The following is a 24,604-nucleotide window of genomic DNA, read 5'->3' on the forward strand; positions in this document are numbered from 1 at the left end:
AACCAACACTTCAGCCGTGCATTTAATTGTGTTGCCCGTTTTGTATGACAGACATATCAATGTTTAGTATAGAGAAATGTATGTGTGTGGGTATAGGATGTCGTGGTATCATATCGCCCAACAAAATACAGACTGTAATATGCAACGGAGAGTATCCTCTAATGTCTTTACCAACAACTCTCCACGCATCAGTAGCCATGCACTCAGTGCAAGGACACTGAGTTGGTTATGACTGTGTAATCGATGATCAGAATCTTGAATTCTGAATGTTCTGGTCAACACAATAACCACACCATAACCACATAAAACAGCAGATGTCGACCTTGACCACCACATTATGTCAAATATACTATTATAATCCTGAGAGGGATTTAGCAAGCAATATAGGCTACCAAACAACGCACAGTCCATTCAGTCCGATGCAAGCCTGAGTACCAATCTGTTTGTGCTATCATGCCAAATCCTTGCCGTTGTCATGCCAACGCAGTCAGAAGTTGAGCAGGCAGGTGGTCAACCTTGGATATGAATATTCTCATTAGCTAGAAACATTTTGAAACAACACCATTATAAATATCTGCATAATGACGTCGGGACAGGTAATAACTATCAAGCTTGGTAGTTAGCTGGGTTTAATTGGCAGCTAGGTTTGCTAGCTAGAAAAATACACCTCAATACCTCCTCTAAAAACGTTGATTAAATCTTGCCTGGGAAGATCCTCCTTTCAAATTATATCTGATAATAATTACAAGTGAGGTAATACATTCCATTTCACAGATAACTTTAGCTACTACTGTCTGATACCTGTACTGTGCCAGCCTGGGTAGGTAGCCTACTAGCTAACTAGCTGACATGTTCAGTCGATCGGTGTAACAAGTACAACAACAAACAAATGAACAATACAGCTCGAGGTACCCATTTCCTATCATTTAACATTTGAACATATGACTCTGCATAAGGGAATTGGCTACATATACAAGCAACTTCTGATTATTTCAACAATATCTCAAACAACATGAACAGGTAGGCCTCGAATTTTCAGCCACAAACATTTCAGGAGATTAAGGCTGGGCCAGTGACGGAGCGCTTGGAGGTCCACCCATAATGCCGGACCTGGTTATATTGCCTGTTTGAATAATACAATGTGGTAATAGTATTAGATGGAGATATATACTGTATAGAGACAGACACACGGACAGCTCAGATGAAGAGAGACAGACACACGGACAGCTCATATGGAGAGAGATAGCACAAAGAAGAGACAGCTGAACGATCGGATTGGATGTAGAGTGGGCTTAAAGAGGTAGCCAGGAGGAGAGATGAGAGGGGAGAGAGAGGACCCTCCTAGCGTGCTGATGGGTGGAGAGACAGACTGAGCCTTATGGGGGCGCTGTAAGCACATGTTGGGGCTTGGAGACACGTCTAGGCTTTTTGAAGGATCTGATACAGTATCTTAATAAAGTGGACACAGCTAGTACATGAATGGGGGAGGGAGAGAGTGAGAGAGAGAGAGTGCTGAAAATTGTCCACAGTGTTCCTATCATCCAGTTTTAACAGAGAGAGAGAGAGAGAGAATGTACACAGCATGTATGATATGTTCAATAGTGTTTATTTATTTGTGTATGCATATGTTTGTTCATTAGTGTGTGTGTGCGCACGTATTAAAATTCCAGCCAGGAGCCGGAGTGGATCAAAGCTCCACACACCCGAGGCAGAACTCTCCTCAGGGAACCAACTGGCTGATCTGGGATCTGTCCACATCTATTACCTATCTACCCCAGTCTTCCCCCTGATCCCAGAACCCCTGCCAACACCGCCCTGGCAGCCCCCTTTGAAACCCCAGCAAACCCCCACTTTGCCTCCGCAGTGGTCAGCAATGTCAACTTCGCTGCTTGACCACACGTAAGAGTATTTAACAGCGTGAGTGGAGGGTCTGTGTCTGTGTGTCCCTGTGTGTGTCCATGTGTCTGTGTGTGTATGTCTCAGCAGTAAGGTGTGATTTGGGGTGTGTGTATAGTGTTGCTATGTAGCTACCACAAATTAGAGGCAAAATCATTTAAGGGAAATGGCAACAGAAAAAAAACTCTTCATACAGAGGAATTCTCTCAGGCATGAAGACACATCCACCTCATAGATGTGTTGAGCCTTTGAGTGTTTCTCACTTGTTGTACTGTAGCCGTGTAGCTCTTGCTTTGCTCTGCCCTTTTGCACCTTACTCTGAAAACTCCCCCGAGGCTTCAGTTGGAGAAGTCCCCCCCCCCCCTCCTCTCTCTGTCTCTCTCTCTCTGTCTCTGTCTGTCTGTCTGTCTCTCTCTCTCTCTCTCTCTCTCTCTCTCTCTCTCTCTCTCTCTCTCTCTCTCTCTCTCTCTCTCTCTCTCTCTCTCTCTCTCTCTCTCTTTCTCTCTCTCTCTCTCGCTCTCTCTCTCTCTCTTTCTCTCTCTCTCTCTCTCGCTCTCTCTCTCTCTCTCTCTCTCACTCCCTCCCTCTTCTCTGCTCAAATCAACAGTCAGACGGGAGCACACACAGCCACACACAGCCACACACACAGCCACACACAGCCACACACAGCACGCAAACAGAGTGCGGCCCAGGAGCAAGATAGACATCTGAGGGAGGGAGGGAGAGAGAGAGAGAGCGCGAAAGAGAAGAAACCTCTTCTCTACCCTTGCACGCTGAGTTTAGTAGTGTGAGAAGGTTGTATCAAGCAGATGATTCTGACTGAGTGGACTGAATTTCATACCATGGGAGACACAAGCTGAAATAGAAGAGGAAACCAACACTCACCATCTGATCTGTAAAGGACCCCTGTTCAAATTGGATTATTGGACTTTCCCCTCTCAATCTTTGGCATGGTGATGTCCTAAATGACCAGCACGTATTGAAGAGGCTGCTTGTTCTGGACCACAGTGGACTTAGAGTTTTTTTCTTCCTGAGCGTGTGTGAGAGTGTGTATGTGTGAGCGGGATCATGTCAGGAGGACGTTTCAATCACCTGTTGAGGGTACTGTGGCTGTGGCAAGGTGAGTTCACGCCTGCTGTCTCTGTCCGGCTGTCTTTCCAACTGTCTGTCTGTCCATCTCTCTTTCGACCTGTCTGTCTGTCTGTCTGTCTTTCGACCTGTCTGTCTGTCCGTCTGTTTGTCTTTCGACCTATCTGTCTGTTTTTTCACCTGTCTGTCTGTCTTTCCAACTGTCTGTCTGTCCATCTCTCTTTCGACCTCTCTGTCTGTCTGTCTTTCGACCTGTCTGTCCGTCTGTTTGTCTTTCGACCTATCTGTCTGTCTTTCCACCTGTCTGTCTGTCTGTCTGTCTTTAGACTGTCGGTCTGTCTGTCCGTCTGTGTCCTCTGGTTGACCTCGACACCCAGTGACACAACAGTCTTTGTCCACTCACTTTGCATCTGGACAGTAACAGCTTTAACAGCCGAGCCTGATGAAGCTGAAGCCTCATTCTGTTTTCATTATGATTCAATTCTAATAGTTGATTTATATTAATTATGTAAATTATGGTGAATTTTCACTCAAATGTAATATTTTCAGAAGTGGATTCTATAGGCTACATGTATTAACGAATGTTATTTTATTTAGTGAACATAGACTACCGTTCAAAAGTTTGGGGTCACATAGAAATCTCATAGTTTTGGAAAGAAAAGCAATATTTTTGTCCATTAAAATAACATCAAATTGATCAGAAATACAGTGTAAACATTGTTAATGTTGTAAATGACTATTGGATCTGGAAACGGCAGATTTTTTATGGAATATCTACATAGGCGTACAGGCCCATTATCAGCAACCATCACTCCTGTGTTCCAATGGCACGTTGTGTTAGCTAATCCAAGTTTATAATTTTAAAAGGCTAATTGATCATTAGAAAACCCTTTTGCAATTATGTTAGCACAGTTGAAAACTGTTGTTCTGATTAAAGAAGCAATAAAACCAGCCCTTTTTAGACTAGTTGAGTACATGGAGCATCAGCATTTGTGGGTTCGATTACAGGCTCAACATGGCCAGAAACAAAAAACGTTCTTCTGAAACTGAGAAATGAAGGCTATTCCACGCGAGAGTTTGCCAAGAAACTGAAGATCTGGTACAACGCTGTGTACTACTCCCTTCACAGAACAGTGCAAACTGGCTCTAACCAGAATAGAAAGAGGAGTAGGAGGCCCCGGTGCACAACTGAGCAAGAGGACAAGTACATTACAGTGTCTAGTTTGAGAAACAGACGCCGCACAAGTCCTCAACTGGCAGGTTCATTAAATAGTACACACAAAACACCAGTCTCAATGTCAACAGTGAAGAGGCGACTCCGGGATGCTGGCCTCTTGTCCTCATTCTCAGTTGTGCACTGGGTCCTCCCACTCCCACAGGATCGGTGCCCCCCCCCCCCCCCCCCGCGGGATGGTTGAGCTAACATAGGCTAATGCGATTAGCATGAAGTTGTAAGTAACAAGAAGATTTCCCAGGACATAGACATATCTGATATTGGCAGAAAGCTTAAATTCGCTTAAATTCGTGTAATCTAATCTAATTGCACTGTCCAATTTACAGTTGCTATTACAGTGAAAGAACACCATGCTATTGTTTGATGCAAATGTACAGTTATGAACTTGAACAGGTATGAATAAACCAATAAGGCACATTTGGGCAGTCTTGATACAGCATTTTGAACAGAAATGCAAGGGTTCATAAAAATAAAAATCTGTCTAAAACTTTACACATGCACTGCTGCCATCTAGTGGCCAAAATCTCAATTGCGCCTAACCTGGAATAGCACATTATGGCCTTTCTCTTGTATTTCAAAGATGATGGTACAATTTTTTTTCTTTGTATTATCTTTTACCAGATCTAATGAGTTATATTCTCCAACATTAATTTCACATTTCCACAAACTTAAAAGTGTTTCCTTTCAAGAATATGCATATCTTTGCTTCAGGTCCTGAGCTACAGATTTGGGTATGTCATAGGTGAAAACTTTAAAAAAGGGTCCAATCCTTAATTAAGGGATCGTAGTTACAAGCATTCAATGGTTCACAGCTGCTGATCTGCTTTCAATTTTTTTTGTGAAACTTGTCTGATATGAATTTAAACTCATATAATAAATGACAGCGTCTCTATCCATGTCTATCAGAAAGAACATGGAGTGGACATTCAATAACGATAAAGAAATAAGCTGGGGGTTTCCTAAAGTACACATTTTAAACAAGCAATGATGCAACTTGATGATGAAAGATAAAACATTTTATAGCAAAGTCACATATTTAAAGTTATATGACCCTAATAAAAAACTGAATCTTGAAATTAGACTAGTCTGATTTCAAAAGGCTCTCATTCTCTCTCCGGAGAGACAAACTGGCGTAGTTAGCCTAGGACCCCTTGAAAAAGCCTTGGTGCGCCCAAACAATGGTTCCCCAGGAGCAGGGAAGCATGGCCCTGGAACTAATGTTGCCATTATGGTAATAGCTGGAATAACAGGACACTACCATTAACTGACCCTACCTCAGGATAGCGTTTAGAGTTCCTTGGGGAAGCTAAGCATTTTGCCCGTTAGGGCGGGTTAAGATGACAAGCCAGGAGACAGTGGAAGGCATCTGCCCACTCATAATCACCATAATAGCCTACACCCTGCTGCTCGGGGCAAATAGAATGGTATTTGAAGAGCTGTTTTTCAAGTAGGGGAGACAGGAGCATTTGAGTCCCTTGCCCCAGACACACGCCACGAGCACTTAGCCACAACCCCAGAAGATTTTTGTCATGAGCAACCCATTCATCATTGTCTGTGGATCAAAGATGGTATTCAAGGAACTTCCATTAACTTTCATTAGTGGTTGGACATATATGGTTATCTAAATAGCAACATTGAATTTGTAATTGTCTGCTTTATACAGATTCCTATCCTATATTAATTGTGTCATTTTTGTGTCAATTCCTAAACCTTTTGGAATGATGGTAAAAAAAAATTGGGGGGAGTGGCTAGGCACAGATTGTGCCTATTGCAATAACTTAATTCTGGTGATGAACTTTGTCAGGCAAACAATGCAAAACGACTTAATCAAAAGGGTTTCCAGAAATACAATAGCCTAAGGAATTACTTCAGACTCCTAAGAATCTTCTATATTGATCCAGACTTTTGGGCAACTCTACCTATCTTAATGTTGCAACAACACAGCAACAATGTCAATACTTGGCCTATTTACGTAACACCGAATGACCTTACCTCTTTATTAGTTGTACCCCTCTCCCCTCCTCCCGTATCGGTGAGATATGACTGAGAAACACGGTGTTTGAATGAGGCTAAATAGAGTGAAATAGAATATTGTCTGTGATTAAAAAAAATCATATCATATGAGACAAATGTTTGAGATATGACACTACCCAGCGACTGTAAGAATTTCACCAAACCAAAACAGCGAGACATTTTTACAAGTGAACTATTCCTTTAAGATGAAACCAACCCACTAATCAGCTCAGAGGAATGTCTGTGGGTGAATGTTGATAGTGTTTGGTGAGAGGAATGTCTGTGGGTGGATATTGGTAGTGTTTGGTGAGAGTAATGTGCAGTGTGGTGTTAGGTTAATGGGAGTCAGGGTGAACCACAAAGGAACTGGCATGTCCTAGTGGAAGAACCCCTTCACCCCTTGACGAAATCAACAGGGCTGCTGGATTAAGTCAAGTTGAACTTTTATGAAAAGACAACAATGGGGGGGCGATATGACTCGAGAGGGGAGACTTGAGAGCGGAGACTCGAGAGGGGAGACTCGAGAGGGGAGACTTGAGAGCGGAGACTCAAGAGGGGAGACTCTAGGGGGGAGACTCTAGGGGGGAGACTCGAGAGGGGAGACTCGAGAGGGGAGACTCGAGAGGGGAGACTCGAGAGGGGAGACTCGAGTGGGGAGACTCGAGAGGGGAGACTTGAGAGCGGAGACTCAAGAGGGGAGACTCTAGGGGGGAGACTCTAGGGGGGAGACTCTAGGGGGGAGACTCGAGAGGGGAGACTCGAGAGGGGAGACTCGAGTGGGGAGACTCGAGAGGGGAACAAATAAAACCAACCCGGTGCCCCCTGTGAAGAAATACCCTTATGAATGGCTGATGCTGAGGATGTCTTTGGGAATGTGAATAGCTGATGCTGAGGATGTCTTTGGGAATGTGAATAGCTGATGCTGAGGATGTCTTTGGGAATGTGAATAGCTGATGCTGAGGATGTCTTTGGGAATGTGAATAGCTGATGCTGAGGATGTCTTTGGGAATGTGAATAGCTGATGCTGAGGATGTCTTTGGGAATGTGAATAGCTGATGCTGAGGATGTCTTTGGGAATGTGAATAGCTGATGCTGAGGATGTCTTTGGGAATGTGAATAGCTGATGCTGAGGATGTCTTTGGGAATGTGAATAGCTGATGCTGAGGATGTCTTTGGGGATGTGAATGGCTGATGCTGCTGTAGAGAGAGGAGGATTTAACAGCATGATGAGAGATAAGATCGTTGATACATTGACACTTTTCTACGTCCCAAATGACAACCTATTTACTTTATAGGGCACGTCTTTTGACAATAAGGTGTCCATATATAATTGGGACATCATTGTAAAGGACTGTGTATTTTCAATAACTTAACTTGTTTAATGAAGGAAATACATAAATAAATAAGGAAGTAAAAACCTCTTTATACATACCAATGTGATACAATAAAATGTTATATCAGACATTTGATTATGAAATCAGCGCCTGGGAAAGGGAGATAGAAATGTAATGAATAGAGCTGACATTGTTTCCTGATTCTACACGTCAGAGAGGCGTGTTTGTTCCACATGATATATTTCTATCAGTGTAGTGTCCTGCTGAATACATTCATGCATCAATCAATACATGGTGGAAATATTAGAAGCCTTGTCCCTATTTAATTAATAAATAAAAAATGCAACCTTTATTTAACTAGGCAAGTCAGTTAAGAACCAATACTTATTTACAATGACGGCCTACCCCGGCCAAACCCGGACGACGCTGGGCCAATCGTGCTCCGCCATATGGGACCCTCAATCACGACCTGATGTGATACAGGGACTATAGGGACAGTAGTGACTCCTCTTGTACTGAGATGCAGTGCCTTAGACCGTTGCACCACCCGGAAGCCTATGAGGAGACCAGAGGATATGTTTTCACCATCAGTACATGGGTGGTGAGAGACTTTTTTTTCCTCCCCAATTTCATGATGGCGATCTTGTCTCATCGCTGCAACTCCACAACGGGCTCGGGAGAGGCGAAGGTCACGCGAAGGCGTCCTCCGAAACATGACCCAGCAAGCCGCGATCCTTAACACCTGCCCGCTTAACCCGGAAGCCAGCCGCACTAATGTGACAGAGGAAACACTGTTCAACTGATGACCGCTGTCAGCTTGCAGGCGCAAGGAGTCGCTAGAGCGTGATGAGCCAAGTAAAGCCCCCCCACCGGCCAAACCTTCTGCTAACCTGGACAATGCTGGGCCAATTGTGCGCCGCCTTATGGGACACCCGGTCACGGCCGGTTGTGACACAGACTGTAGTGACTCCTCTTGTACTGTGATGCAGTGCCTTAGACCGCTGTGCAACTCGGGAGGCCCTAGAGATACTTGTCTCTATAAAAGTGATGCTGCTATTGCAGTGCCTTCAGATATGTATTCATACCCCTTGACTTAATCCACAGTGTTGTGTTACAGCCTGAATTCAAAATGGATTAAACTGATTATTTTCTCTCAACCAACTACACACAATACCCCATAATGACAAAGTAAAAACATGTCTTTAGAATTGTTGTTGGGGTAAATCTAATTTACATAAGTATTCCTTTGGTGGTGATTACAGCTTTGAGTCGCCTTGGGTATGTCTGTATCAGCTTTGCACATCTGGATTTGGGGATTTTCTCCCATTCCTCCTTGAAGATTTTCTCAAGCTCTGCTAAAAACCCCTAGAGTCAATGTCCACGCCCACGTGGAAATCACATTAGTAACATAAAATAATCGGCATCAAAATCCGTCAGTTTAAGCTAGAGATATGTTTTTTGCTAGGTCTGCTTCTCAATCCACCACATCTGACGATGTCGCCCTTCCGCATCTGCGGTGAAAGGTACCAGAGCTAGAGCAGTGTTTGTAAGACCATGAGACCCTCCCGTAAACGGTCATCTCACGAAAACGTCTGTAGCGTCAGAACGGTTTGGTGTACTATTATGACCCCTCTATGGAAAGATGAGACTCTCACGGGTGTTCTCCATTTCGCTCTAAAAAAAACACAACTGTCATGGAATTCATCTGAAGTTGGTACAGCCGATCTGCCAAGTTCTGTCTGTAGAGTCTGAACAGTTTGGGTTACACTAAGATGGCACTTCTGTGGAAAGGTGAGTATCTCACGAACACGTACATGTCACTAGGATGCCCACAAGCCTCACAAGACTAGTTTGAAGGTAGCCTGGTACCAATTTAAGTTAGATGGAGAGTGGCGGTGAACAGCAATCTTCAAGTATTTCCACAGATTTTCAATGGGATTCAAGTCTGGGCTTTGGCTGGGCCACTCGAAGACTTTCACATTCTTGTTCTGAAGCCATTCCAGCGTTGCTTTGGATCATTGTCCTGTTGGTACGTGAATCTTTGCCCCAGTCTAAGGTCGATTGCACTCTGAAGCGGGTTCTCATTAAGGATTTGCCAATACTTGGCTCCATTCATTGGTCCCTCTATCCTTAGCAGTCTCCCAGTTCCTGCCGCTGAAAGCATCCCTATAGCATGATGCTGCCACCACCATGCTTCACAGTAGAGATGGTGTTAGATGGGTGATGAGCTGTGCCTGGTATTCTCCAGACGTAGCTCTTTGGATTTAGGAAAAATAGTTAAAGTTTTGTCTCATCAGACCACAGAATCTTTTGTCTTATGCTCTCAGAGTCTTTCATGTGCCTTTTTGCAAACTCTGCTGTCATCTGCCTTTTTCTTAGGAATGGCTTCCGTTTGGCAACTCTCCCATAAAGCCCAGATTGGTGAAGTGCTGTAGAGATTGTTGTCCTTCTGGCAGGTTCTTCCATCTCAGCCAATGAACTCTGTGGTTATGTCAGAGTGGTCATTGGGTTCTTGGTCACCTCCCTGGCAATGAGCACGGAGCAAATTTCAGGTCTGCTGAGTGCAAACTTGAACGTTGTGAAAATTCTGTGCAACTTCCAGCCCGCGTTTAATGTGAACACTGATGCTGTACCCACTATAAGTTACAGTTTAAACAGTGGCCAAGTAGGCTACTGTGGCTATTTGATCATAATGTAGGCCTACCAGAGTGGCCTACCATCAAAAACAATGGAGAAAATGCATCGCATAACATGTTAACATGGAAATAGCTGTTTTGAATTCAGGCTGTAACACAACACAGTGTGGAATAAGCCAAGGGGTATGAATACTTTCTGAAAGCACTCCATATCCCTGATCCTTGCTGTGGAAGCCAACACAGCACAGTCTCTGAAAAAGCAGCTGTGCTTGATGGGACCGGAGCCAACTCAACCTGCAGGACAGATTGTATCTGCACTGTACCACTCACACGGTGACGGACGCCCACACACACTGAAGCATGCATCCCATACATTTTTTTTTCTCAGTGGTTAGTTTATAAGGTACATCCATCTACTACCGGGTCGGACCCCCCTTTGCCTCCAGAACAGCCTGAATTATTTGGGGCATGGAAACGTTGCTCACTTGGTATTAAGGGACCTGATGTGTGCCGGGTAAACATTCTCCACACCATTACACCACCGCCAGAAGCCTGTACCGTTAACACCAGGCTTACGGCTAATCCTGACTCTGCCATCAGTATACCACGCTCGAAGTCGCTTAGGTCACTCGTTTTGTCCATTCTAATGTTTAATTGAACAGTAACTGAATGATTCAATGCTTCAACCTAGCTAATGCTTCAACCTAGCTAATGCTTCAACCTAGCTAATGCTTCAACCTAGCTAATTTCCGATTCATACGAAATTCTTTGACTATATAGGTAGCAAAACTGTACTTCAAATCTATGATACTCCACCACTTAACATACTACTTGACTAGTTGGGCCTAAGCTTGCTGTACAACATGAAAAAAAGCATTCAGTCTGTCTACAAGCAGGCTCTCAAAGTGCTTGATAGGAAGCCCAATAGCCATCATCACTGTTACATCGTCAGAAAACATGAGCTCCTGAGATGGAAAACTCTTGTGCACGATTCAAGATCCTAAATGGCCTGGCTCCCCCTCCACTCAGTACTTTTGTTAAACAGAAAACGCAAACATATGGCAGCAGATCCACAAGGTCTGCCATGAAAGGTGACTGTATAGTTCCCTTAAGGAAAAGCACCTTTAGTCAATCTGCTTTCTCTGTGAGAGCGTCCCATGTCTGGAGCACACTGCCATCAGACACATACAACTACACCACCTATCACACCTTCACAAAAAACATGAAGAGATGGACAAAGGCCAATCAGACTTGTGAACATAATCCCTAGCTGTGTATTGTCTCTTTTCATGTTATCTGTTGTCTGTAGCTTGTGTGGAAACGCTTTGTTGCTTTTATGTATTTTGTTTTGTTACTTTTTGTGCTGTTGCTCTGTCTGCCTGCTATGTGTTGCTTGTCCTATGTTGCTCTGCATGTGCTCACTGCTCATTGATTGTCTGTATTGTTATTGTAACTGTTTTTAATAACCTGCCCAGGGACTGTGGTTGAAAATTAGCCGGCTGGCTAAAACCGGTACTTATACTGAAATGTTGATTAATGTGCACTGTCCCTGTAAAAATAAAATAAAATAAAACTCTGCCTGCTTTATACAGCAAGCCACAGCCACCTGACTCACAGTCTGTAGAAGTGAACAAGGTGGTACATACATTTTCAGATGCATTTAGTATACTGTACAGTACCAGTCAAAAGTTTGGACGCACCTACTGCAGCAGAGGTAACACTGGGTCTTCTTTCCTGTGGCGGTCCTCATGAGAGCCAGTTTCATCATAGTGCTTGATCGTTTTTGAGACTGCACTTTAAGAAACTTTCAAAGTTCTTGAAATTTTCCAGAATGACTGACCTTCATGTCTTAAAGTAATGATGGACTGTCGTTTCTCTTTGCTTATTTGAGATGTTCTTGCCATAATAAGGACTTGGTCTTTTACCAAATAGGGCTATCTTCTGTATACCACCCCTACCTTTTCACAAAACAACTAATTGTCTCAAATGCATTAAGAAGGAAAGAGATTCCACAAATTAACTTTTAACAAGGCACACCTAATTGAAATGCATTCCAAGTGACTACCTCATGAAGCTGGTTGAGAGAATGCCAAGAGTGTGCAAAGCTGTCATCATGGCAAAGGGTGGCTACGTTGAAGAATCTCAAATATAAAATATATTTTGAATTGTTTAACACTTTTTTGGTTACTACATGATTCCATGTGTTATTTCATAGTTTTGATGTCTTCACTATTATTCTACAATGTAGAAAATAGTAAAAATAAAGAAAAACCCTTAAATGAGTAGGTGTCCAAACTTCTGACTGGTACTGTATATTGTGGTATATATACATTCGAAATGCATTCCGTAAGACACACACACACACACACACACACACACACACACACACACACACACACACACACACACACACACACACACACACACACACACACACACACACACACACACACACACACACACACACACACACACACACACACACACACACACACACACACACACACACACACACACACACACACACACACACACACACACACACTACTCCCCCCAGTAATCAGGGAACTGGGAGGCTCATTACACCAGATGAAGAAGCTTTCCTTCTTCTCCTTCCGAACCAACTGCACCTCATCAGGCCCGGACACACACACAAAAATGAAAATAAACCACGAAAACAAGAGAGAGAAAAAGAAAGACGCTGAAATCCATCCAAAAGACATGAGGCATAAACATGGCTTTTTCATCAAGTGAGAGCTAACCAGGAGGAGATGGGCATGACATGTGTTAGCTCCACACAATAGCCATGTAGCAGTGTATGGAGTCATTCAGGGTTTTGTCATCAAGCATTGGAGCAGTGAGAGGAGAAGAAGAGAGAGAAGCAGTGAGAGAAGCAGTGAAAGAAGAAGAGAGAGAGGCAAACTACAGAACAGTAGCCACAGGCTCTGGGATGCAGTCGAGTCTGACGGGCTGGCTGGCTTAATGATTGACTGACTGGCTGGCTGGCTGGCTGATTAGTTGACTGGTTGGCTGGCTGATTAGCTGACTGACTGGCTGGCTGATTAGCTGACTGGCTGGCTGGCTGATTAGCTGACTGACTGGCTGGCTGATTAGCTGACTGGCTGGCTGGCTGATTAGCTGACTGACTGACTGGCTGGCTGATTAGCTGACTGACTGGCTGATTAGCTGACTGACTGGCTGGCTGATTAGCTGACTGACTGACTGGCTGGCTGATTAGCTGACTGACTGGCTGGCTGATTAGCTGACTGACTGACTGGCTGGCTGATTACCTGACTGGCTGGCTGATTAGCTGACCGACTGGCTTGCTGGCTGATTAGCTGACTGACTGGCTGGCTGGCTGGCTGATTAGCTGACTGACCGACTGGCTGGCTGATTAGCTGACTGGCTGGCTGGCTGATTGGCTGACTGACTGGCTGATTAGCTGTCTGACTGGCTGGCTTACTGACTGCCTGGATCCTCGTGTGTGCGTTGCATTGGACAGTTCCAAATAGAGAGGTACACAAAAAATGATTTTTGCTCGGGCTCCGGTGGAAATTATACTTTTAATATTACGTGTTTTACTTTTCCATTATTTATCTATAGTCTTTCTCTCTGCATTGTTGGGAAGGAATAGGGTGTACGCATTTCACTGTTAGTCCACACCTGTTGTTTACTAAGTATGTGACGAATAAAATTTGATTTGATTTGAAGGAGACATAATATGGAGAGGCTCTTGTCCTCCAGCAGTGGAGGAGACATGAGGTGGAGGAGCGCGAGCTGCCAAACCCTAATCACAAACACAAACAAACAAATAGGAGCCCGGAGGTCCATCATAAATGGCATCCCTTCTATAAATCAATGTCTGCGGTGTGTATGTGAATGATCCTGCGATGGAATATCCAGGCAGGTAGATGACTTTGGCCAGGGTTCAGACATACCTGTCTGTCCGGGTGGCAGTGGTAGGGCCGGGCCGGTATCCCAAATGGAGCCCTCTTCCTTTTTAAACTGCACTACTTTTGACTAAAGAGCCCTGTTCAAAAAAAGGGAATAGGATGTCATTTGGGATGCATCCTGGGGGTTAGACCACACACGATTCACTACACTGCCCCCTGGTGGGTCTAACTGTAACCACATACTGGTCACACACTGCAGGTGAGGCCATTGATGAGCAGAGGCTTAGCGGCAGTACTGTGGCACCCTCCATAGGTTACAGACAGGACTGTGTACAAGTCTTTTGTAGACAGGTCTTTGGGCTCGTCCCTCTTCCTAGGCGTTGCTGACGCATGCCAGATCTTAAAATGCCCAGATAGGTATTTTAAAGGTGGAATGTGCAGAAATCCCTCTGCCATTTCCTGGTTGCTAAAATTCTAATAGTTTGTCTAATTTCAGTTTATATCACAAAAAAAGCAATGTAGAGAATCGTTGTACCATCTAAACCGCTGTGAAATATATTTTCCATAACTACAAATATTGTATTTTCCGTTGTTTGAAGCTGGTGTAAAAAAACAAAAGCAAAAGATGCAAAAATGAAACTTAAGAATGGGAAGCATAGAAATCTTAGACTTACTTTCAATGAGAATGACTGATCTATAACTCACATTTCTATGTGAATTTGGTTGGTTCACCCAAAAAAGTGACATATTGCAGCTTTAAGTATCATCTAACCACATCATATGTTATAGCAATCTGTCAGTCGATGACACAGTCAATGACGTGGCATGCAACCATTGGTTGATGCATGCAAAGTCTGAGCGACCTTACTCTGGTGGTCAGCCAGAAATTACATCAATTGGATGAGGCTGCAGAAATGTAACCATTCTCAAATTCATGGACCTCAGAGCTTTGGATACAAAGAGTGAACATCCTGAAACTAAATTATAGTTTTAACCATGTAATGAGGCTATGCATTGTTTGTTTACAATTACAATGTTTACTAACAAAGGAGTAAAACAAGCTTATATTTTGGGTGATGATGGGGTACGACAGTTGAACTACACTAATGAAGCATCTATAAGTTATATTCTTCAATAATCAATGGGTATATCATACATTTAAAAGTATAAAATGAATGTAGCAATTGCAGATTGGCCCTTTAAGGTACAATCTGCATTATGTACAGCTGTTTCATTTAAAGGGAAAATCTGGGATTGGTACATCTATTTTTTGGGACTTATAAGTTAATTATATATAGCCATAAATTCCTAAGGAATATAAATTCTAAATACCTCATGACATTAGAAGTCCAATAGTCTCAGATCAACCCAAAGTATGTTGTGAACAAACGATGTATAGTTTCAAAACATGTTTATTATTTTAATGTTCATCTCATGGACTATAGGTCCTTGCATCCATAGCTCCAAATTAAAAGTGGTTACATTTGTCCCTATTGCATCATAGCAAACCAAGTGGTAGAGCTGCTGATTGAATAACAAAATGGCCACAGGTGAATAATCAGTGGAAATTATTGAATTACTCTCAATAGATTACGGAAAACTACTAGGTTGCCTTGTAACACTAAGTCTAAAGTCAAGCTATGATACTCTTTTGTTAAATGCAACCATATGTCCCACTGGCATGAGATCCATGGAAGGAGAGAAACGGAATGACAACTCGGCCCAAATATCACACCCTAAAAGATTCTTCATAGTCATATCTCATAAGGCTTGTGCATTTATTGGAGTTTGGTGAGTAACTGTTTGGCAATTCACATTTTCTCTACTAATGCGAAACAGACCTGTCAAATGACCAAAGAGGAACAAATTAATTCATCCTGATTAGTATTTCAGCAAATCCCTCTCTCGGGAACAAAATGCGTCAGTTTGACGGTGACTCTCGCCAATAACAGAGACACGGAGAATAAATAAATACATCTTTGGGAAAATTGCAAACATGTTTTTCTGCTTTGGACAATTATTTTGTATATTAACTAATTGACTTTAATCTCAATAAAAAATAAGTGCCTCTAGACAAATCTTGGTAGTGCCTCCACAAACCACCCAAACAGAACATGGTGCTGAGTAGAGAGAGTATCTGAGTGAGTGTCAGACAGTGTTTATAAGGCAGCTGCAACGGCACGCAGAAACCATTCCAACATCTAAGGAACAAACATCCCCAGGCTGACTTTAAGAAGTAGACGAAAAATCTAGTAGGATGCCTTGGGGAGACTCGGGCGGCCCTCTCTCCTCGTCACCCTAAATGAGCTATACATGAGTGAAATGTAATTAACCAGATGCTTTCGAGCCAGAGCCTTCACACTGATACTTCCACAACCAACTCCCACTTCAACCTCGGCCTCAACTGGTGACGTCCCCTCGCAAACAGCAGAAGGTCGGGGAGCAAAGTGAGCTGTATCAGAGACAAACATGGGACGGGGCGACGAGCTTCCCGGAGCCGACCCAGATAACATCCGTAAAGCTGTCCACAGGGTCATGACGAAGCCCACCAACCCCCGGTCCTGAGGGGACAGACTAAGAGACAGGCTGATTGAAGACAGAGATGGGCTGATTGAAGACACAGAGACTGACTGATTGAAGTAACAAGCCAACCCTAGAAGCTATCGCCTAGGTGCATGTGGCCAGGGTCTGATTAAAATCGATATGTGCTTTGTAATGGAGGGAGAACAGACACAGAGACAGGGACACAACACAGGGACAGAGAAAGAGGTAAAGACAGAGAGGGAGGGAGACAGAGAAAGAGATAGAGAGGGAGACAGACAGCGAGAGAAAGAGAGAGCGAGAGAGAGCGAGAGAGCGAGAGCGAGAGCGAGAGAGAGAGAGAGAGAGAGAGAGAGAGAGAGAGAGAGAGAGAGAGAGAGAGAGAGAGAGAGAGAGAGAGAGAGAGAGCTAAGCAACGGAAAGAAAGACACAGACAAAACGGAGACATAGAAGAAGAAAGAGAGGGAGAGCAGGGTGGGTGATGTAGAGCAGGGTGGGTGATGTAGAGCAGGGTGGGTGAGGGAGAGCAGGGGAGTGATGGAGAGCAGGGTGGGTGATGGAGAGCAGGGTGGGTGAGCGAGAGCAGGGGGAGTGAGGGAGAGCAGGGTGGGTGAGGGAGAGCAGGGGGAGTGAGGGAGAGCAGGGTGGGTGAGGGAGAGCAGGGTGGGTGAGGGAGAGCAGGGTGGGTGAGGGAGAACAAGTGGGTGTCTGTGGGGACTCATCCCCTTGCTGTTTCAACATTTAACTGGGGAGATTGAAACCAGAGCCATAGTGTCTCTCTATCAAATAGCCATCCTCTTTCTGGATCCCGGTCCATCTCCTCACACTCACAGCATTTGGGTTCAATCAAAAAATCTACTAGGGCACGGTTGTCTTGGTCTCTGCTGAAATTATATGGATGTGGGCCTTGCCCCATCAAAAGCCAGTCTATACACATAAACAAGTACACAACAATATGTGGGTATACAGTAGCAGTCAACAGAAAGATAGAGATTGCAGATGTGCATGCGTCAGATCCCTTATGTTGATAAATTAGAGAAAAATGTATTGCTTTTGTTATGAGTCAATGCACCATGCTAATGTTTGTGTTTGCTGTTCTTGGTCGAGCTATGATTATTTCAACATTGGGAAAGTAATTAAAAAGTGCCAAAGAAGAGCCTAATTCATCTATTTTAATCTCCTTAGTTGCAGCCATTGGATGTAGTTCTTTATCTCTTCTTTTTTCTTCTTTACACACACACACACACACACACACACACACACACACACACACACACACACACACACACACACACACACACACACACACACACACACACACACACACACACACACACACACACACACACACACACATATTTTGGGGATATGTGTGTGTGTGTGTGTATGTGTGTGTGTGTGTGTGTGTGTGTGTGTGTGTGTGTGTGTGTGTGTGTGTGTGTGTGTGTGTGTGTGTGTGTGTGTGTGTGTGTGTGTGTGTGTGTGTGTGTGTGTGTGTGTGTGTGTGTGTGTGTGTGTGTGTGTGTGTGTGTGTAAATTGGAGTTAGAGGCCAGCTGTTGGCTGATTGAAGTGACAAGCTAACCCTAGAAGCTATCCTCTTGGTGCATGTGGCCAGGGTCTGATTCAAATCAATATATGGCCTATAATGAAGCCCATCACATCTCATTACATGGTAAATTACAGAAATGTGAACCCTTAAACTACTTCCAGTCAACCCGCATCTTGTTCGCAGCTGAAACAGGGGCGGACTAGGACCAGAAATCGGCATTTCCAACACACCGACCGTGTTTTCCTATAGGCCTACATTATAAGCCAAGTTAGACGGGCCCACTGGTCTAAAAATGTACCAGCCTGTCTGGCATTTGCCCGAAATGCCAGATGGCCAGTCCGGCCCTGACCTGAAAAGCTCAGGGAGTGAATCATTTCCATTGGCTATTAATTGTTCTGTGTGTCACCCCCGATTTGGGATGGATGAGGTTGATAATCATCTTCCAAGCATATAATGTTGTGTTTCTGTTTCGTGTAATGAACAGTACTCGGTGGATCGTTGATGTTATGTTTGTTAAATTAGTTCAAACAGATCCGGACTGCGGTTATCTGATTGAAATAGTGATAACCGGGAGTGTTCTTGTTTTCTTGCTTCTAGCTGTGCTTGTGTCAGGGAGCAAGCTCTGGGAGGTATCCACAGCCCCCTTAGGATTTTCCTCCAACCAAACAACCAGCCTGGAATGGGAGCCACAGTGTCAGTATCGCCACTTGCAGGATGGCGTCAGAATCACAGCCGACATTCCCCCAAAACTGGAGGGCAACTGGGTGTCAACCAGGCAAGTTCTCTGCATTGTTCAAAGAAATGCTCTGAATATTCACTTTTTTCTTATATATCAGGTTCAGGCAGTGTTGGGGAAGCTACTCTGAAAATATAGTTTATCAAGCTACCAATTCTTTCACACTGGAAGAAGTTAAGCTAAACTAAAGCTACCCTTAAGAAAAATATAATTTACTTCACTAAAGTTACTTTGAAAAAGTAGTTCACTACATCCAAACTACTTGGTGATACATTATCATATCTAAATCAGAAATGTCATAGACTTAAGGAAGTCCAGACAGGAAATGAATATAAAAAAATAATAATTCTGCTTTATGTCGAGATCACAACTTATTTATCTCATGATCACGACTATGGGATGGTACATTTCATGCTAACATCATGCTAGTTGGAGTTCATTATCAGTTTATAAGTAGAGAATGTTAGCATGCTAAATGTCCTTTACCTTGAGCTAAGACTTGGTGGGCATTTAAGCCCTGAACGATGGCTGACAGGCAACCATGTCTCCCAACCTGTGTGCCACCCACAAGACCACTTGGCTAGTCTTGTGAGCGAGCGAGCTAGATAGTTAGCTAGGTAGTCTTGTTGGCTAGATAGCTAGCTAGCTTGTTATCTATGCTTGTTGTTAGCTTGCATAACTGGTATGAGTATAATTGTAAGGAACACTTAAAATGTTTTAAGAGTGGGTGAGCTCCATTCCTGACAGGCTGATTTAGATTCAATAGCAGCCTCAGAGGCCGATAAGCCAGGATGCTGCCTTGTAGGCTGTCTGCAAGGTGCCTTACATATGAAACGGCCTGGGACACAGGGCGCCCTAACAAATTAATGGATAATGCGTGCTACTTTTGTTTATTGTTTGATAACGAGAAAATTATTTTGTGATCTCGACAAAACATCTCATAAGATAGACAAGTCGTGATCTCGACATAATGAGAGAACATTATTTTTTATTCACATGTCCTCTCTGGACTTCCGTATAGAGTACAAATTGCAAGAACACATCACTCTGGAGACAGATGTTATTAACAGAAGGTGTAATTAAATCAAATCAAATCAAATTTTATTTGTCACATACACATGGTTAGCAGATGTTAATGCGAGTGTAGCGAAATGCTTGTACGCGAAGCGAGGCGGCCATCTCGGTCGGCGCCGGAAGTTGCAGGTCTGATTAGGCAGGTCTGATGCTGAAACAGAAAGGAAATTCTTTCCTACTTCACCCATATTTTCTCTTCTTTTTGCAAAAACAGTAGTGTGTAGTTCCAGTAGTTAGCTACACCGCTACATGGTAAATCAGCAGTGTGTAGTTCCGGTAGTTAGCTACACTGCTACATGGTAAAACAGTAATGTGTAGTTCCAGTAGTTAGCTACACGGTAAAACAGTAGTGTGTAGTTCCAGCAGTTAGCTACACCGCGACATGGTAAAACAGTAATGTGTAGTTCCAGTAGTTAGCTACACCGCCACATGGTCAAACAGTAGTGTGTAGTTCCAGTAGTTAGCTACACCGCTACATGGTAAAACAGTAGTGTGTAGTTCCAGTAGTTAGCTACATGGTAAAACAGTAGTGTGTAGTTCCAGTAGTTAGCTACACCGCTACATGGTAAAACAGTAGTGTGTAGTTCCAGTAGTTAGCTACACCGCTACATGGTAAAACAGTAGTGTGTAGTTCCAGTAGTTATCTACACCGCTACATGGTAAAACAGTAATTATCTACCGAAAACACTATCTAGAGTTGAATTTAGTTCAAGTACCACCAAGCTACTGCAACATTTCAAATTACTAGTTGAACTACATGTAGTTCACTAGTCCCCAACACTGTCTTCAAGTAAGTGGTTAACCTAATGTAATGATAAATAGGGAAGCTCTTCTATAGGCCTTCTTTGGATTTGTGAAGGTGCTGCTCGGTCTTGGTGTCCTCCCAGGTGATTCAGACATCATTGTTTGCGCAACAATTCCATATAGTGAATTGATATATCAATCATGTATCCATCCATCTATCATTTTAGTAATTCATTCATCCATCTGTCATTTTAGTAATTCATTCATCCATCATTTTGGTAATTCATTCATCCATCCATCATTTTAGTAATTAATTAATCCATGCATCCTTCCATCATTTTAGTAATTCATTCATCCATCCATCCAGCCATCATTTTATTCACCCATACATCCATCGTTTCATTCAATAATTTCATTTCAGCCATCTGTCTTCAATCTCTTCATCCTGTGTAGATGTGAAGTTCGGCCTGGTCCTGAGTTTCTGACCCGGTCCTATACCTTCTACCCGAGCCACCTGTTCAAGGCACTGCAGCACTATTACACTGACAGCGGGTGCGAGGAGCCCACCTACTCTCTGGTGGTCCGGGGCAAGCTCCGTCTGCGCCAAGCGTCCTGGATCACCCGGGGTGCCACCGAGACAGAGCACCACCTTCACAAAGTGGGCATCGTCATCCACAGCCAAGGCGCCATGCACAGGCCGGCCGCCCGTCTACCCCCTGTGTGTGTGGGCCTCACCCTGGGTGGCATGGTGCCCGGGCGCCTGTATGAGCTGTACAATGCCCAGGCAGGGAGGGAATGCCTGGGTGCCCTGGGGTTCTCGATGATGGAACTGGGCTTGGTGAGAATGGAGACCCAGCATAAGCCCCATGGAGGTCTGGTTCAGGAGCTCTTCCTTGGGGACGTGCACACGGACTGGACAAAGAGGACGTACTATCGACCAACGGGTTACCAGCAACCATTGCAGAACGCTATGGTGAAAATATGAACACTCCATTAAGATACTGTAAAGTTTACTCCAATTAGGGGAGGGGGTGGTAGGGTTAGGAAATAATAATAAAGGAAAATATAAATACATTAAAAAAAAAATATATATATATATATATATATACTGTGTTTGGATAGATATGTGTTTACAAAAAAATATGGAAATGATGCAGACAATTACATTGTAGATTTAATCAATTTATCTGTAATATTAAAGCTGATCTACCCCCTCAAAATACTTTAAAAAAAAAAGTATCCTGTACATGTAGATCAAGGCAGGGATTTTAATTAAATGGTGTCTCAGGACATTATAAAGAAATGTAGTCATTCTCTCTCCATCCATTCTTCATCTGATGCTGAATGCATTCCATGGTGATTAACTAACTAACTCAAGCATTAAACTGTGTCCCAAATTCCAAACGAGCATACTATTTAGTATGTCTGGTCAATACATGGCTTCATACTATTTAGTATGTCTGGTCAATACATGGCTTCATATTAAGTAGCGTGCCATTTTGGATGACAGTTATATTGTATAATCCTAACCATTACCATTCCATATCTATTTCCATCAGCACCACATCCACCCCTGCCCGGCGTGCGCCCTGGTCTTCCGGGGCTCGGAACAACGCCCCCCGGTGTTGCTCCGTGTCCCTGCGTCGGCCCCTCCATCTCTGCACGGCCGCTGGGTGAGCCAACGCTGTGAAGCCCGGCCTGCCGTCCTCTTCCTCACCCGAGACTTCACCTTCCGCCCAGATGAGCACTCCTGGGAAGGCTTCTACCACCACTACTCGGACCCCTCTTGCAGCCAGCCCACCTTCACCCTGCAGGCCTCGGGCCACTACGCTCAGGGAGACCCCTCGGCCAAAGTGGCGGGAGGCACCGAGTTCGTCTTCAAGGTGACCCGTGTCAGTGTCACCATCCTTGAGGGGGCCACGGCCAGGGTGCTCAACGAGACCCGGCCGGGAAGCTGCGGGAAGGTGGGGGGCTGGGAGGTGGGGGTGGAGCAAGATGTGACCCCCACGGATGGGTGTACCGTCTTGGGGATTAAGCTGCCCCACAAGGAGTACGAGCTGTTCAAGACAGAGATGGACCATCGACGGCGCCCTCTGCTGTTCATCGGGGAGAGGCCGACGGATGGCTCCAGCCCCGACCGTCCCCAGAAGAGGCCCACGTCTTACCAGGCCCCCATGGTGCATTGTGGCGAGGAGGATGCCCCCACGTCGAATCACCACACCAACCAGCTCAAGCTAGCAGCTAGTGGAGCCAAGAACCTACCATGGCAACCAAGCTTTGTCCTTGTCCTGGTCTCTTTACTGTTGCTTTGGTACGATGGCGGAACTGCTCACAGTGTATGAGGAAGCTCCATGTATTCCTCCTCAATATCAAGATAACGGCAGACCAAATAAAAGATTGCTTTTCAGGAGAGAATGATTTGTAAAGGATGGTACTCTATGTTCAGCAACCTGAATAAGTCAATCATATGACAATGACATCAGCATTGTTGAGGCCCTTGACATTGTGCAAAAGGAAACTGACGAACGTTCAACAAGTGTCAACAACTGTCATTTCAATGGTATTCCAGTGAACAAAATGTACAAGAAAACTGTACATACACTGACTGTGTATAAAAGTTGCATATCTATCATATTATATACAGTACGTGTATCACTTTGTTTTCTTTTAAACCAGAGATGCCTTTTGGCAAATGCTTAAGACCCATAAGAGCTCCTTTCTCTAAAGATTTATTTTCCCTTCAAATTACATAAGGCAGTATATTTTCGAGCAAAACAAAGGACAATACTGACCGATAAATTCAATGCACAAGCAACCGACATTCAAATGTACTTCAGATTGTGTAAAATCAGGAACTGGATACCAAAGAGGAAACGTAATTGTGTGTCTCATCAACAGGTCCTAATCTAATGTGTTCATTTTTGATTGGAGGAAAACCCCACCTGAAAAGTGCACTAATTGGACACTAGTTTACAATGCTATCCTACAAACCATACTTATTGTCATTGTTAAATTAATTGGTATATTAAAAGGGAAGATATGCTGCAATTATTGCATTGTCTGTGTGTTTTTATATGTTATGTACAGTCTGTCCTGCTTCTTTCTCATCTTGCAAATATCTTCACAAAATCTATCATCTTGATTTACTAGATTTACCAGCTGCTTGAGAAATAATTTCTATACATTTCTATAATTTCTATAAATAATTTCTATCATTATTCTATCATTGACATGAATAATAATGAATCATAAGAATAATTAAGAATATTTAAGAACTGAGTGTGTAATATTCATCCTAAAGGCAAAATAGTCACTTCAGTACTACAGTAAATGCTGTATTCTTCAATCTAACAGGCTTTCCAAACAATGGTCCAAGTTTGAAAGGCCAGATGCTGGACATGAGTGCTGCCATGTGAGAACTAACTGGCATATGGCTCACACATGAAGCATTGCTATCCAGCTCCAATTTCTGGAGCATAACTCCCTGAGTAAAACACAGAGTAATATCTGGTTGGATGCATTTGATTAGAATGCTCAGCCTATAACACAATTTACCCTACTCAGCAAAATGACAATTATTTGCGATTTTGAAATATTGTAGATACTTTTTTAGCTAGAAGATCATTTGTAATAGACAGGAAACTTGGGTAACACTATAATAACTGTCATGAATTAACAATAAATCATGTATAAACAATAAAGTATTTCATTATTTGTAAAACTTTATAAACAATTATAAGCATTACAAATGTATGATGACTTATACTGAACAAAAATATAAACACAACATGTAAAGTGTTGGTCCCTTGTTTCATGAGCTGAAATAAAACGTACCAGAAATTTTCCATACGTACAAAAAGTTTA

The 24,604-nt window shown here is 43.5% G+C and overlaps 1 protein-coding gene across 2 annotated transcripts; it reads left to right on the forward strand.

Moving 5' to 3' along the window:
* The first annotated feature begins 2,447 nt into the window (after positions 1-2,447).
* On the forward strand, positions 2,448-24,589 carry LOC139536316 (protein APCDD1-like). Of its 2 annotated transcripts, XM_071336753.1 has the most exons (4): positions 2,452-3,016; positions 18,784-18,961; positions 21,194-21,713; positions 22,300-24,589. In XM_071336753.1, exons 1-4 carry the CDS (start codon positions 2,965-2,967, stop codon positions 23,080-23,082), a joined length of 1,533 nt encoding a protein of 510 aa, XP_071192854.1. In that variant the 5' UTR covers positions 2,452-2,964; the 3' UTR covers positions 23,083-24,589. The 2 variants fall into 2 exon arrangements, with proteins under 2 accessions (XP_071192855.1, XP_071192854.1); XM_071336754.1 differs by lacking the exon at positions 18,784-18,961 and having other exon boundaries at positions 2,448-3,016.
* Positions 24,590-24,604: the final 15 nt, after the last annotated feature.

This window comes from Salvelinus alpinus, chromosome 12 (assembly GCF_045679555.1).
Source record: "Salvelinus alpinus chromosome 12, SLU_Salpinus.1, whole genome shotgun sequence".
Lineage (NCBI taxonomy): Eukaryota > Metazoa > Chordata > Actinopteri > Salmoniformes > Salmonidae > Salvelinus > Salvelinus alpinus.

What these genes read in the sequence shown, in the direction of transcription:
- LOC139536316 (XM_071336753.1), top strand. Translation starts at nt 2,965, where the DNA reads ATGTCAGGAGGACGTTTCAATCACCTGTTGAGGGTACTGTGGCTGTGG. An exon ending in GGTACTGTGGCTGTGGCAAG is followed by an intron (nt 3,017 to 18,783) that starts GTGAGTTCACGC and finishes TCTTGCTTCTAG; the next exon opens with CTGTGCTTGTGTCAGGGAGC. An exon ending in GGCAACTGGGTGTCAACCAG is followed by an intron (nt 18,962 to 21,193) that starts GCAAGTTCTCTG and finishes CATCCTGTGTAG; the next exon opens with ATGTGAAGTTCGGCCTGGTC.